This window comes from Erpetoichthys calabaricus, chromosome 4, assembly GCF_900747795.2.
Source record: "Erpetoichthys calabaricus chromosome 4, fErpCal1.3, whole genome shotgun sequence".
Classification (NCBI taxonomy): Eukaryota; Metazoa; Chordata; class Cladistia; order Polypteriformes; family Polypteridae; genus Erpetoichthys; species Erpetoichthys calabaricus.
Window position 1 is genome coordinate 173,231,783 of NC_041397.2, and position 16,897 is coordinate 173,248,679.

At 36.1% G+C, this 16,897-nt stretch overlaps 1 protein-coding gene across 1 annotated transcript in view; it reads left to right on the forward strand.

Moving 5' to 3' along the window:
• pcca (propionyl-CoA carboxylase subunit alpha) overlaps positions 1-16,897 on the forward strand; it is a 705,208-nt gene that overhangs the window by 111,936 nt on the left and 576,375 nt on the right. Inside the window, exon 5 of the mRNA XM_028799956.2 lies at positions 11,655-11,768. Within this exon, the coding sequence (XP_028655789.1) occupies positions 11,655-11,768 (114 nt within the window). The remainder of the gene's footprint in view (positions 1-11,654; positions 11,769-16,897) is intronic.

Here is a 16,897-nt window from a genome sequence, read left to right on the forward strand (position 1 = left end):
TTGCCAGATCTCTTCCTATTGTAGTTTCTTCCATTTTTCAATTGCCTTTGGATTGTGTTTGACACCATACTCACTGATAACTTTTTTTTTGGCAGTTTCTGTAAATGAAAGGCCTACACTTTTAAGTGTAATAATGCTCTCTCTCATTTCATTTGTTAATTGTCATTTTCTGGCCATTACCACTGGAATATCGTCCAAGTAGTACTTCACAGTCTGTTTCGACTCTGCTTTAAGTCAAACAGATGGTTTTTAAGTAATCAACAGAAGTTGGGACACCTGTGCAATTTGTTTGCTTTAACTTGCAAGGCTTAATTTAGTTTAATTGCTGCAGAACATCTTTAGGTTGAAACCTATTGGTTGTTCCCTGAAGAAGGCCTATTTTTTATATTCTGTTATTTCTTTTTCAGTTTTTGTTAAGTTCTGGCAGTTTACTGCTTACCGTTTCACCATGTTAAGTCATTCATTGCATTTCAGTTGATTACATTTTAATAAAAACTGAAAAACTGAGGTGTTCTGAAGCTTTTGACTGGTTGTGTATGTGCGTGTGTGTGTGTAAGAGAGGCAATAATATTTCTAAGGATCACTGTTGGGGAAATGCAAGTAAAATCCTGGGGTTTTCAAGTCTCCAGGACCACCATCAGACGGCATCTCAAGGCCAACAGATTATTTGGACGGTATGCCAGAAAGAAGTCTTTTCTGTCAGTTATCCAAAAATGTAAGCACCTTTAGTTTGTAAAACATTACAGCAACTTTGACTGGAACCATGTTTTATGGTATGATGAAACAAAAATTTAACTTTTTGGCAATAAACACACAAAGTGGGTTTGGTGTAAAAAGAAGGATGGCTATAATGAAAAGAATCTTGACCCAACTGTAAAATATGGTGGAGGTTCTGTGGGGCTGTTTTTCCTCCAAAGGCCCTGGAAACATTGTTAGGGTACATTGTGGATTCCATGAAATATTAGGAGATTTAAAATAAAACCTGGCTGCCTCCGCCAGGAAACTAAAACTGGGTTGCCATTGGATCTTCCAGCAGGATAATGATCTGAAACACATGTCCAATGGTTAACTGACCACAATGTTCTGCCATGGCCATCTCAGTCCCCTGACCTGATCCCTATTGAAAACCTGTGGAATGAGCTGAAGAGGAAAGTACACAGGAGAGGGTCTGAGATTATGTAAAGAAGAATGGTCTCAGATGCCATGCTCTGTATTCGCCAACCTTATAAATGGCTACAAGTGAAGACTCTGTGCTGTTATATTGGCAAAGGGAGGTTGTACAAAGTATTAAATGCAGGAGTGCCAACAATTGTGGCACATGTGTTTTTGTTAAACAAAGCCCTCATCAAGAAATAAATATTTTTTTCTTTGAATGAACTTGTTTCAATTAAAAGTCAGATGTTTCTCATTTTTTCAGTGCAAGATGATGGTGGTTGTTCAACAAACAGTGGTATTTTTTTCTAACCCTTCTTTCTAATTTTTACAAGGGATGCCAATAATAGTGGAGGGCACTGCATATATGAGAAATAATAAGAAAAATTCCTTGCTGGCTCCAGACTGATGTCGAGGATGATAAGTAAGAATGGTGAACAAGGCTAGGGCGGGCTTACTTTTGTTATTTATCATGATTACAGGGTGTGATTAGTCTTTTCTAGCATTAAAAATCTTCACTAACAAAAAGTAGATGCCTTTTGGTGATTCCTAAGGCCTCCCTGTGTGGAAAGCACTTTGAGTAGTGAGAAAAGCGCTATATAAATGTAAAGAAAAGAATTATTATATAACCATACTAAATTTTACACTGAATGGAATAGGGTTTAGTGGTTTGAATGCTGTCATTCAAGTATTGTCTAAATAGCATCAAATAATTGGTTAGCCTGTCTCACATGTAGATTTATTAGAAAACAGAATCTCTCAAAACTATGAATAGACATTTAAATATTGTATTTATTGGGCTGTAGCTAATTATCCACAATTAATAAATAGTACTTAAATTGACAACAATAAAACAATTAGAAAAGGAATAATAACAGAACTACACAGTACTTTACACAGTAAAACAAACAACCTTTCTTTTACAATAAAATGTTCTCTTTGGCCTTCGAACAAAACTTTTTTTTTAATAAATAAATTTGAATTATATTTGAATAGCAAGGTTTGATCCAGTGGCCTTAATCAGGTATATGTCAGCTGCCCTAACATGCAAGTCTGTCTTGTGATATTAAAATCTGCTTAAAAAAGTGCTTATTTTGCTAAAGCAAGTAGCATTTACCTGGCTGGGCAGCTTCTGTATTTAGGTTCTGTCCAGAATGCAGCATCTCTGTGACTCTCCTATGAGGAGCAGCATTGAAGGAGATGCATTTGATTTTTATTTAATCAAAGAGGACAGAAAGGCAGTTTTTGTTTCTGTTTTTCCCTAGGATATCCTATCACTAGGATTAAACTACTAACCTGTTTGTCCAACTTCAAGAAAAAAAGTGTGCTTGGAAAACAACTGTTGAATAATTTCATTTGTGCAACTTAGAACCCAAACACACAACAAAATATATACAAATAAAGGAGAACCATTTCACAAAAATAGAGCACCTACAGTTATTACATCCAAATTAACAAATTTAACATTTATATACGGTACCCAAATAAATTTTTGCATAATTCGGAAGTTTTCTTTGCTTTAACATTTTTCAAACATTTTATAGACTTTAAATAACATTTAAACTTCACCTTACTGGTACCGGAAGTAGGAGTATTTTTGGACCGTTTTAATTTATGAATATGACCTCTACACCAAATAATATAGTTATAATAAATGTATCTTTTATATGTTTTCTCTTACACAATACAATTAAATGTCAAAAAACCTTCAACATAAAATACACCTTTAAGTGTTTAAAACCAAAACATTCAAATCAGTCCAAAATATATTTGACAGCATACAGCAAGCAAAAGATGCACCACAGACTCCCTTTTCCCCTATACCAAAAAGAACACAAATCACCTTGCTCATGGTTAACTTTATACTAATTTACCTGGATACAATTTATGAACAATATGAAATTATATACTTTTTCCTTATTTGTATATTTTTTCCTTATTTGTAATACAAGAATTGTTCACAGTAATTTCCAATTTATATCACCAAATATTGCATCACAAAAAGAAATGAAAAATCTTATTTTTGATTCCCACACCATCCATAATGTTATCGGTTGTAGCCCTACCTAACAAGCCCAGAGGTGGATGTTTGGTGCGTAACTTTAGCAAGGGCAGCTGTGGTTCATATAAACTAGCGACTATGATATTTCTAATCAGCGCGAAATGATGATCGCACTGTTTGCCAATTTGCGTTATGATGGGTTTTTTACTGTATTTGTATTTTATTATTGAATACAAGACATGTGTATGCTGTTGTGTTTTTCACCAATTCCCAGCACTTCATGTAAAGCATGCTACTTTGTACACATATTATTGTGTTAGTGATGTAGTTTAATATATATAAAAGGTACTAGATTGTTTTTGATGGCCTATAAATGCAAGTAAACATTGGCATTTGGTTAAATGATGCACTTTTATTCAGTATGCCTGTAGATGGATCTGGCTGGTTTCAGGGTTTGGTAAAGAGGTCCTAATGGCTCGTCAGGCCCATTGACAAACGCCTGGACAAACTGGTGAGGAAGGCAGGCTCTATTGTAGGCACGGAGCTGGACACTTTGACATCTGTGGCAGAGCGACGGGCACTGAGCAGGCTCCTGTCAATCATAGAGAATCCACTAAACAGTATCATCTCCAGACAGAGGAGCAGCTTCAGCGACAGACTGCTGTCACTGTCCTGCTCTACTGACAGACTGAGGAGATTGTTCCTCCCCCACACTATGCGACTCTTCAATTCCACTCGGTGAGGTAAACGTTAACATTATACAAAGTTATTGTCTGTTATACCTGCATTTTTTATCACTCTTTAATTTAATATTGTTTTTTATCAATATGCTGCTGCTGGAGTATGTGAATTTCCCCTTGGGATTAATAAAGCATCCATCCATCCATCCATCCCTAGAATCTCACCTTGTGTACACGGCACTAGGTATCTGTACCTCATTGCATAATAGATATATGCACATAATTACATAGCCATTTAGATAGATAGATAGATAGATAGATAGATAGATACTTTATTTAATGTAATATTTTAACATCATTCAAACTCTGAACCTGTTACAGTACACTGACAGCATCCTAAGTGATAAAGGAACAGCAGTGGTTGCCATTGGCAATCTGAAATTTGGCCTGTAAACCTGTTATGGTGCTGTGACAATTCTCCCCTTACTTGACATGCTCTGCTCTCCTTTCAGGTTACAGAAAATTGTTTTTATAACAGCTTAAGTACTATACCGTGTGTGACAAACAATTACAGATTATAAGAACTCTCTTGTACTAGCAGCTCATGAATGCTGTGGCCAGGTAAAAATTTTTTTTTCTTTTTTGCAGTCAGTATGTATGCATAGGAATATTTTTGTTTTTATTTCTGTAGATGTACAAGGTATAATCATATTGCAGTTATTGCTCAGTAGTGATGATATTTTTGACAGACTATACACAGTCATGAAAAAGCCATTCGGTAGCATAACTTATCAGGTTTGTTTGTTGTACATATCAAAATCTTAAATCTTAAAGTTCAACTTTAATTTTATTTAAAGAAACTACACTTTCAGAATAATTTTCCCTTTTTTGATTTGATCTTGTTACATTCAACTTAATTGAACACAGCACAGTAAAAGTACTATGATAATGAAGTGTAGTTTTGCATCTAACCAGAAGTGCAAATAGAAGTTAAGTGCAAGTAATCAGGCAAATATATACAGTAGTGAGCTATTGTACAGACAAGAGTAAGTCAAGAAAATATTCAGAATGGTTTGGTCCATACAGTAAGTAAAGTATGAAGAGAATAGAATAAGTGCAGTAAAGTACAAAAACAGTATAAATGGAAACAATAATATACAGATCTTATATAATACGCTACCGTGGCTGTCCGTTTGTCTGTCCAGGATTTTAAATCGCCTGTAGCTCACAAACTGTTTGAACTATTGACCTGAAATTTGGTACACATATACTACATGACGTCTACTGTCTGCTTTCAGGGTGATGATTGACCTCCAAGGTTATTCCTCTTTTTATTTTTATTTTATTTTATTGTAGAAACAACTCTTGGCCGCAGTCAGAAGGGCGGTCATGCGGTGCATGTGTATGGGTGCTGTTTTCATCCCTACCACCTTCTCTTTCATTTTCCCTACCTCTTCATATCTTAAATCATTCTTGAGGCAGTTTGAAGACTTAAGTGCCAGCTTAAGTGAAAAGTTATGGAAAATGTACTAAGTAATTGCAATACAAACACTGACTTAATCAGTTTTAACGCGAAAAGATTAAGACGGAAGAAGAGAAGAAGCGGGCCGCTAGGGTGGAGAAAAGAAGAGCTGCTCAGGAAGCAGCAAGCACATCAACCTCTGAGCAAGTGAATGCTAAACGTACAGAGAAAGAGCATGAAAACTATGAATGCTCAAGTCAAGTGTTTTCACTGCACGTTATTGTGCAGTCCACCGTTATTGGTAGTTAATGGATTTTTAGTTGTCAGTGGCTGTTATTACTGTTTCAGTATGATTTGTGTTCATTTTTAATTACATTATTTTTCATCTTTACCTGGTTTCTAAATCTTTTGAATCGGCTTTATTTTCATTCTTCTCTTTCTGTCCACTTTCGTCTTTATCCTTCAAGTAAAAATATCCTTGCCTACTAGTGTTGTTAGTGTTACAAAATTGTGTTGGTGGGTAGTGTCACAAGCGTCTTTGATAGTCCTGATGCATCCATCCATCTATTTTCCAACCCGCTGAATCCGAACACAGGGTCACGGGGGTCTGCTGGAGCCAATCCCAGCCAACACAGGGCATAAGGCAGGAACCAATCCCGGGCAGGGTGCCAACTCACCGCAGGACACACACAAACACACCCACACACCAAGCACACACTAGGGACAATTTAGAATCGCCAATCCACCTAACCTGCATGTCTTTGGACTGTGGAAGGAAACAGGAGCGTCCGGAGGAAACCCACGCAGACACTGGGAGAACATGCAAACTCCACGCAGGGAGGACCCGGGAAGCGAACCCAGGTCTCCTAACTGCGAGGCAGCAGCGCTACCACTGCGCCACCGTGCCGCCTAGTCCTGATGCATACTATTGTTTATGGAAGCAGGAAAACAAATATAATATCTGGAAACCTGCTAAAGGTTGAGCCCTAGATTACTTTTCATAGTGTTACATAACGAGAACGTTTGTTTTTCCATTCTGGTAAAATTATTGTCAGACCATTCTGTAAACTGCTGTATTAACCTAATTTGGATCCCAAAAGTATTGTGGCACACTTTTACCTTCACTTCCTAACCTGATGTTTTCAAAACAATGTTCAGATAAAAACAGTGCTTGTCATTTATGGGACAATCACCTTGTATCTTTCAATTCCTGAAATGATTGGTATGTGTATTAATCTGTTAGAAGATGTAAACCAGTACATTGGATAAGTGAAAATTTATAAGGTATGTTTTTTCACAAACTACTCTGAGGAAAACAGTTATTTTGCACTGTTTATGTAATAGCTTGTACAGTTATTTTAGTGTGTCCCTGAACAAGTTTACAGTAATCCCTCCTCCATCGCGGGGGTTGCGTTCCAGAGCCACCCGCGAAATAAGAAAATCCGCGAAGTAGAAACCATATGTTTATATGGTTATTTTTATATTGTCATGCTTGGGTCACAGATTTGCGCAGAAACACAGGAGGTTGTAGAGAGACAGGAACGTTATTCAAACACTGCAAACAAACATTTGTCTCTTTTTCAAAAGTTTAAACTGTGCTCCATGACAAGACAGAGATGACAGTTCTGTCTCACAATTAAAAGAATGCAAACATATCTTCCTCTTCAAAGGAGTGCGCGTCAGGAGCACAGACTGTCAGAAAGACAGAGGAAAGCAAACAAATCAATAGGGCTGTTTGGCTTTTAAGTATGCGAAGCACCGATGGTACAAAGCTGTTGAAGGCGGCAGCTCACACCCCCTCCGTCAGGAGCAGGGAGAGAGAGAGACAGAGAAAAACAAACAGTCAAAAATCAATACGTGCCCTTCGAGCTTTTAAGTATGCGAAGCACCGTGCAGCATGTCGCTTCAGGAAGCAGCTGCACAGAAGATAGCAACGTGAAGATAATCTTTCAGCATTTTTAGACGAGCGTCCGTATCGTCTAGGTGTGCGAACAGCCCCCCTGCTCACACCCACTACGTCAGGATCAGAGAAAGTCAGCGCAACAGAGAGAGAGAGAAAAGTAAGTTGGGTAGCTTCTCAGCCATCTGCCAATAGCGTCCCTTGTATGAAATCAACTGGGCAAACCAACTGAGGAAACATGTACCAGAAATTAAAAGACCCATTGTCCTCAGAAATCCACGAACCAGCAAAAAATCCGCGATATATATTTAAATATGCTTACATATAAAATCCGCGATAGAGTGAAGCCGCGAAAGGCGAAGCGCGATATAGCGAGGGATCACTGTAAATAGAATATTGTGCAAACATCTTTAAAGGCACTGGATAGCACCTATAACACATGCCTTTCATGTGGTCTAGGTTTGAAGATTCTTAGTTGCTTAGTTGAAAGATGATAGAATAACATGATAAAATTATTACAGTAGTCGAACAAGCCTAATTACCAAACCATGTTCTCAAAACATAATCACACTAATACCTATAAGTATAGCGTAGCAAAGTGTGATGAATGCAGAAGCTTTAGTTTGCCAAGGTCTGAATTCTGAAATGTACAGTATATGGTCAGTAAATCTATGAATTGAAGACTTGACTGTGGGTGTGCACAGCAGCAAAGCAAAATGGACCCGGGATGTTGATGAGGAAATTGACTGATTGCATATTCACGTGCAGACACAATCAGTTCAGCCAGTTTCCTCATTGGGAGTCTGGGGGGTCATAATTAGGGCACCTGCATCCACAATAGTACAAAGTAGCCTGAGCAGGAGAGAGGGAGAATACAAAGAAAGTTACAGTTCTGAAAAGAAAAGATTAAAATGCCATGTAGCCTGTTGATTGATAAGAGATGGTGAGAGAGGGGAAAAAAATCGGGTGAGCAAGTCAATGCGATGAGCTGGACACTTGGCCGTTGCGAGTTGGACCCTGTGTTGAGCAAAGGTAGTGGCACTCATGGGGTGCGGGGGAGGGGGGGGGGGGATTTGCAAAGGGCTCTGAAGATTGTCCTGCGTATGCCTATGAGTGATGATGGTGGGACGATCGTGACTGGCTACAGTGGCTGGGGTGCAAGCTATTTTTAACATTTGACCGTGCTTGTCACAGGCTCAACTCCTGTTGAGTAGACCACATGGCTGACTGGGGGCCAAGAAGTTTTAGAGATGCACCAAGGCTCAGAAGTGAAAGCAAAGCCTTATTTAATTCAATTTATTTTATTCCTGTTTTTACCTTTTCATAGTGGATTACGTGTTTATTGCTGATTTTTACTCGGACGCAGAATCACACTGGATTTTACTGAGGAATGTTTATTTATTCATGGAGAATGCATTGCAGCTGAGAAGTCATTCTTATGGAAAGGAAATAAGCAGGCAAGATTCTAATATGTGAAAGACCATAAATTATGGAGTGATTGAAAAGTGGCAGAAAGTCTCATAAACATACCAGTGTATCAGAAGAAGAGTTTTTCTAGAAGTATCCTGATGTTGTTATGAAGCACGATAATTTCTCTGTTATACTCTAAGGGGACGCAGGCAAAAGTGCTGGCATGTTTGTCATGATCAGTAGGAGGTTGGTAAGGTAATTGGGATGAAATGCACCTGCATGTGAGTGTGTGGGCTGTCTCAATGGCTTCATCGGCTTTCTGTGGTGCGATTGAGGTGCTGCACCCTTAGAGGCATATAAGAGGGAGCCAGCATGAAGAAAGGGAGACAGATTGGAAGAAACAAGGTTAAAAGGAAGGCGCCAAGGCTAAGAATTGGGAAGAACAGTTTCCTGCCTTTGTTTTTTTACCTCATTTATGATGGATTATTTAATGGATTGTTTTTAACTTCCACCATGGATGATATGGAATGATTATTTATTGAACATTTATGGAGTAGTAAACTATTTTGGAACACTTTGGGATTGTTTTAATAAAAGCACCAAGGCTCTTTGCACCTACACTTTGCTATGTTTGTGTGAGGTGTCCTCATTTGCTAGGCTCATAGATCAGGTACCTTATTGTTGGTGGTGGGTTCAAGAGGCTCCTGTGTGCTTTGCACAGACTTTTTTCTAACTACGCAGCAATGCAAGTACACTGCTGTGTACCCTAAATAGTGAATTTTGAGGAGAGGCTATCGGTAGTTACGTGGGTGCCAGAATTATGAACAAATGGCTGAATGTGATGCACCAAGTCATCAAAGCTCATGGAACACATGCAAAAACATTTGAAATGCATTTCTTTATCATGTACATCACCTACTAACGAGAATATCATACTCCCCATCCCTTCACTGCTTTTGGTTAATGGATCTACATGCATAATGCATACACACATTATTGAGCAATATAGCAAGAGAAACTGCAGCATTAGCTATAAAGCAACTGGGGCAGTGAGGGCAAAAATGCTGAAAGTTGATCATATCCTCTTGTTATTTACTGCAATATAAATAAAGTAATAATTAACGCATACTTTGCATTTGGATTAAAACAAAAAAAGAGGACAGGACAAGGTGAACCATTCCACTACTGCTTCAATATCAGTTAAAAGTCAAAGTAAGCATAATTACAAGCAGCTTAATGACAAAAAATAAAATGAAATTAATGGAAAAACCTTTTTTAGCAGAAAAAATATAGAGGCTATTCCACAAAGTTAGAGATGACTGAAGGGAAGGAACAGTGTCACAGCCAAATCAGAGAATGTACTGTGCTGTAGGTTGAGAGCATCCAGAAACCACCTATAAAAGCAGTCCTTTGTTTTTAAGACAAACTAATTTTAGCATCAAAAAGGTGAGAACGCACAGTAACATTAGACTGTTCACTGTACTAGTCAGTCTACAGTATTGAACAAATGCTGAAACAGTGCGGAGTATTTTCATGAAATGTACAACTTGGAAACAAAAATGTATACTGATAACTCTTCAACTGACAGGTCTTACTACAGCTGAAAAAAATGACCTAAAATATTCTGAAGCTTGCTGATTAAATGTGTTGGCTTGAATGTTCCAACAGTGCTGCACTCACAAATTTTGAAGTCTTCAGCCTCAGGAAATTAACATTATGCTTTGGATACGAGAGGACAATATGCCATTACAACAAGATCTTGCCTTATGCGGTCACAGAAAGGGCATGAGAGGAATCTCATAAAAAATACTGTATGTTCACAATTAACCGGGTACACTGGAGGTTGTGAAAATCCTCCCTACTATTAGCCCAAAACTGCAGAACGTGAACATGCCTTTTTGGTCTAATCTAATGTTTATTAACATGATAACTCTTAGCCAAGTGTGACCAGTCTTAATGCACATGTGTATACATATCACTGGCTGTGGTCACATAAAGGTATGTGATGCTGTAAAGGGCATATTACAACTCAAAATAACTCTGAAAGTCAAGCTGATGGTGTTTTTGTCAGTGAGTAGTAGTACACTGAAAAAAATCATCAGCATGACATAATCCTTTAAAAATCCTCCATTTGTTAATATATTCTCTTCTATGATGTCAGTTGTATATGCATTGTGGTAGGAGAGTGTCATGCACTTGTGTACATCAAAATAATTTTACAAATAAATGTTGTAAAAAGTTGCAGGTAACCCTCCACCCCTGTGATTAGTGATTCAAAACCTAGACTGTTAAAGCAATTTAATACAGTATTTACAATACAAAGTAACTACATCATATTAAAGTCTTTTCCAATTTATAATTGTAATATCCTTTTTTTAAATGCTCATATTCACTTAGACTGCTTAAATATTTTTCTACTTGAGTGTTCAACAAATAATGTATTTTTACTCAAAGTAGAGGTAAATTAATACTTGTTCTGTGGTATTTTATTTTAAATTCAAACTTTGAGATTTAGTCCATTTAAACTGCTGCAAGATTTTCTGGTCCAAGTGAATTGATTTTGAGCCCTTTAGATATAGCTTTAATTTGTGTGCAACTCTGACCTGATGCTGTGAGGGGATATTCATTGCATCCCTTCAGTTCACCCTAATTATCCCTGCCTTCCTGGGGTGCTGCCTTGGAGCTATGAATGTTGCTTTTCTAGCATGTATATATACTTGTCCGCTTCAGACTTGCAACATATTTGTTTTGTCTTTTGTTTATTTGCAATTCTGAATTTCCTTAATTTTAAATAGATGTTATTATATGTAACAGATTTACTAAGAAAAGAATTTGGAAGAGTGTGACTTTTTTGGGCCTTTTGTGGTTATATTTAAAGGGGGAAATTATTTAGTTCTAAAAAGAATTTTTTAGATGAAGTTGTAGTCTTATATGTTGTTGATAATTTTTAAATAATGTTTAATACTTTTTTATTATTATGTCTTTTCTTTTCATTTTTATATGATACTTTTGTTATTCACAGATTTTATTTACATTTTCTTGTATCAGGTACATGTAAAAATGGCAGATGAGGCTGTGTGTGTTGGCCCTGCCCCCACAAGTAAAAGCTACCTCAACATGGATGCCATTATGGAAGCCATTAGGAAAACGAGAGCTGAAGCCGTAAGTCTTTGAAAGTTACTTATAGTGTAATAATTTTCATAGCCCAAATTTATTTTCTAATTGAATTTTTTCTTTAGAACCCAATCTTGTTTACACTGTTCCAATTTTGTAAGTGTCACATGAGTTTAAATAGGACCAAAAAGGGCTGGTAAAAAAAGAAAAAAAAAAAAAAAAAAAAGAAAAATCAAAGGGCTTTGTAGCATCTGGCATTCCTGGTCGCTGCACTTGCAGGTGGCTGTTGGATTCAGTTTGCACACCAGGGTGCAGCTTCAGTCTATTTCCAAATTTGCTGAAGAAAAGAGAGGAGGAAAAAAATTCCAGTTACATTATTTTTAAGGCATTAACCCTTTATATAAATTTTATACAATTCATGTCTGCAGATTTGTACAATGTTAATGCCTTAATCCAGATGTGCCTTTTCAGAAAGCACATGGTTAAATGCTAATGTTATGTTTAAAATAAATTTATGAGCACATACAATTTCAATTTTAATGTAAAGCCCCTTTATTAGTTAATGGCTGTCAAAAGTGTAGGTGTTGCAAAATGTGAGATTGTTTGATTGCTATAGTAAGGACTAGGAAAAATAGATTTAACATTTGAAAATAAAATTTACATATGAAATCTTTAATTAATCAGAATATTCTGATGACCCTACCAGACTCTTTGACTGAAATACTAGACATTACGTATTGTTTTTGTCATTACAATGTATTTATATCTCAAACATGATGAGTTTTATTTTATAGTTACTTGTGTGTTCTTATTTTACTAGAATATTTGGAGAGGAGTTGTGATACAAATGAACATTTCTAAATTAATTAGCCAATCAAATATTTGTTTCTCTTTCAGATTGATGCTTCTTTCTTTAGTTTAATAGGAAATATGCATATGTGAAAGAGGAAGTGTGTGGAAAATAAAATCTAATTAAAAGCAAACACCATAGTGCAAAAATGTATCTATTAGTATCTCTCCTTCTCTTTGTCTATCGATCTACCATTCTGTCTCTTTCTATCTGTCTGTCTGTTTGTCTGTCATTTATCTGAATCAAACTGCTTTGATGAATAAGAAATAGGATGTGCTAGAAGGTTTTCAGCAAAGAGTACATTTAACAAAACGAGACAACAAAAACAACCCAGGGGGTAATTTGCAGTGGATGAAAGAATATTGAAAAAGGCATAAGGCCTAAACGTTTGTCTGCTGATCCGTGTTTCTTTAGTGATACGTCACCAATTATGATTGAGCATCTAAAGTTGTAGGAGCTGGAGAGAACCTGAGAAGTATTCTCTTTTTCATGGTTATAAAACAAGACAAATAAATGTGTGGGGGTGTGGGTAGTGGGCATGTAGAAATTGTATCTTTTATTTCTTTTAAGTTTAGTTTCAAATAAAATGCTCTTATTTAACCCAGAAAATACTTTTTGCACTTCTTTAAATTGCTTAATGCTGTTTCAGAAATGTGGAAACGATGTGTAAATATGAAAATATTAACTTGATGTATACTGTGGTGCATCTCTTCTCTTCCTACATAAACACATGGAACTGAAATTTAATTTTATTTTAAGAATGTTAATACTTGTTTATTTTTTAAATAATACAGATATACAACATTTTCTCTCCAAATCCATTTCCTTATGCTTTCATATACCTTTCACAAACATTAAAGTTGTCTAAAATATCTTTGTAGTAATACTTTCCCTTATGTGTCCTGCAGCCTCTGTTAAGCACTTTTATGTGCTAATTAACTTTTCTATTCTTGAAATGTACTAGAGTTGAAAAATAGACACATTTTTATTTTGTAAATTTAGAATAGTTTAATATATTGGAATATAATAACACTTTTTTGTCAAAGTGTTTATTTATTTGGTTAAGTCATGTGGTCATTGTTTGTAACAACCAGTATAAGTTAGGAATAGGAATTTCAATGCATTATTATATTGGAAATGGAAAAAAAAAAATCTTCCGTTTGTTTGTTTGTTTATTTATGTTGAATTATTTTGCATTGTGCACAGACACATCATTATCACAATTTTCTAACAGAAAAAACACACATTTGTTTTGCATTTAACTGTTAAGAGTTGTTGAGGAAAATCCTAATACTTGCCATGAACAGCTTGTTCAAAGTATTTTACTGATATGCAGAACTGATTGATCAGTGATGAGGTATACTTTCTTTTAAACAGGAGAAAAGATGTTCTAGCAAAGGGTAATCCTCTGTTATAAATTCTATCTATCTATCTATCTATCTATCTATCTATCTATCTATCTATCTATCTATCTATCTATCTATCTATCTATCTATCTATCTATCTATCTATCTATCTATCTATCTATCTATCTATCTATCTATCTATCTATCTATCTAAATGGATGCAGTTTAGCATTCTTAGAAAAACACAAACAGCTTTGTTTTTATTTGTAAGATTGCTGAATTACTGTATCTCCTGCTGAATACATAGCCATGTAAGCTGACAGCTGTACTAAAGATATTGCTCCTTTGCCAATTTAATTTTCTTAACACAATTTGTTTGAACACACTCACTTTATATCAGCTTTACCTGTTGAAGGTTGTGGTAGCAACATGTTAGTTTGGTAAAATAAGGCCACCCTACCATAAGTAACTTTTTTGATTTCTTCCTTGGCAAATCCCAACTTCTTGCAGTTCCTTTGAGAGATACAAGTATAATTCCTCCATCAATCTTACAGAAACCTCATTTAGGCCATTTGTACTCGGTTTCATTTTAACCACAGAATGTGACCATAGCTGAGAATAAGGATGTAGACGCATTGCTCAATATAAACTATAATTGGAAAACTAAGCTGCCACTTCAACACCACAGTCTGATACATTATCCACAAAGCTGAACTAATTCATCAGTCAGTCTTTCAGTCACCTTTGTCCTGGTAAACTAAATCCTGAGGTGCTATACTTTTTTCACACAGGGGCAACTGCTCAGGTTGGTCTTGTAGAGAACAAGCCTGTCTTTTCTGGATGAATATCTTGACCTTAAATATTAATATCCATGAATCATACTTTTCTGGTACATGTATGACATCACAGTTTAAGACCAAAAAATCATATGCAAACTGCATAAATTTAGCTGTTTTCTTAGTGCGTTCTAGATCTTACATCTTGTGGTATATTAAATTTCTAGCTTCACTGCCTTATGCAATTCAGTGTTATAAGAAACTGGTGTCAATCCTGGTAACACTGGACACAAAGAGGAAATTAACCTTGAATGAGGTGCCAGTCCTTTGCATTTATAGGGCACACTGACTCATATTGAGGATATTTAGCCTCAGTCTGTCTAAGCTTTGCATCTTTGTGCTGCAGATAAATGATAAATTGGAGATAAATGGAAAAGGCCTTTTTGGGAATCCTTGAACAAGAATTGAGGGTCCAGTGTCTAGAAAAACCAGACAACTTGGCATACTAGCCAAAGGCCAGCCCAATAATCGATACAAGTCAGAAATGGACCAGGAATACTTGAGACAGATTACATTTTTGGTTTTTATTTGTTAAAGACAACAGACTGACAGACCTGAATGAAGTATGTAAAAACATAAGTTTAGTATACTTGTTTTATGGCCATTACTAAACAATCCCTGTGATGGTTGGTGCATATTCCAGCGATTCTTTATGCCTTGTGCTCGTTGCTTGCTGGGACAGGCTACAGTTTTCTTGTGACTGTGCTCTGGATAAGTTATTAAGAGAACGGATAATTGGAAGTTTTATGGCCTGCAGTAGACCCCTTTCTCTCCTATGTAATGTGACAGAATTCTCATATTAATGATATATATGCAAAGTAATTAAAATGCAAACTTGAACTCTTTTCTGATTGTGACCAAAAATAAGACTTCATCAGTCTAACAGCCATTTTCTGTGTTTATCCAGATTAGCTGGTTTCTCCCTAAATTTTATTTTTCTGTAGTTTCTATGATCCTTTTTTAATATCATCTGACAAACACCTCTAGGAATCTGTCTTTATCAGATTCCTTCTGGGTTTCATCTTCACCTTGGTGCACCTCCTTACCCAACTAGCCTCTACTCCACATTTTTCTCATAACTCAGCATTTATCTTTTCATCTCATTCTGTGACACTCCCCACATCTATCTGATGACGCTCATCTCTGGTCTTCCCAGCCATGATATTATTCATTCATCTAGCCACTTCTCATTCCTAAAGAACATACTTGCACACATAGCATTCATAAAATGCTCTGTACGATGCCAGAGAAGCTTCTTTAGAAATCAGTATGGTTATTCGTTACAGGAATTTCGTTCATACACCTCTTGCCTTTACTACACATTGCTGGGCCCAAACCCTTGTCTATATTCAACATGTCATACTAGCAGTTGAGGACTCCTATTTTAACCAAAAACTGCACCAATGGTAATATTTAAATGTATACCTGTACTTAATGCAACAGAATTCTGCACCCTTCTCACACACTTTGGGCAAAAGTTACACTTACTAGCAAAGGACTACCCTTAATACCACTACATTTTTTTTAACCATCCACTTTTGATGATTTGTGCATTGGATTGAGTTTCTGCTAACATCTCTTCTGCACATTCATGCCACTCATCTTTTCTACCCCTCCTGTCCTTATACCTCCAATCATCATCTTTCCTGCTTTTTTCTTTAGCCATTCATTTACACATTATTTGCAGTAATTAATTTTTAAGAAAGATTCTTAACAGCAACAATATAATGAAAGCTGCACACACCTTAATGTAACATTTGTTTGTGTTTCTCAACCAAATGATAATATAGTGCTATATGTTACTTCTTGGAGATTTTTTTTTTTTTTTATTTCTCTTCATAAGTTTAGTTTTTTTGTTTTTCCTGGAGCAGTACTGCTTTACTAGATTTAGATGTGGCCATTTTTAATGTGAAAAGCACCTGCTCTCTTCATCATGTCTTTCTGTCTGTTTGGGTGACACAATCCCAATGATCCAATCTTATTGAAATTTGGCACACATTTTCTTCCATGTAATATTTGTTGAGATATCTCATATAGAACATACTATACTCATTTTTGAAATTTCATAAACACCCATTCAAAAGTAATGACAAACCTTTAAAATTGTCTATCATAAAACATAACATTCTGAACAATTTTAATTAC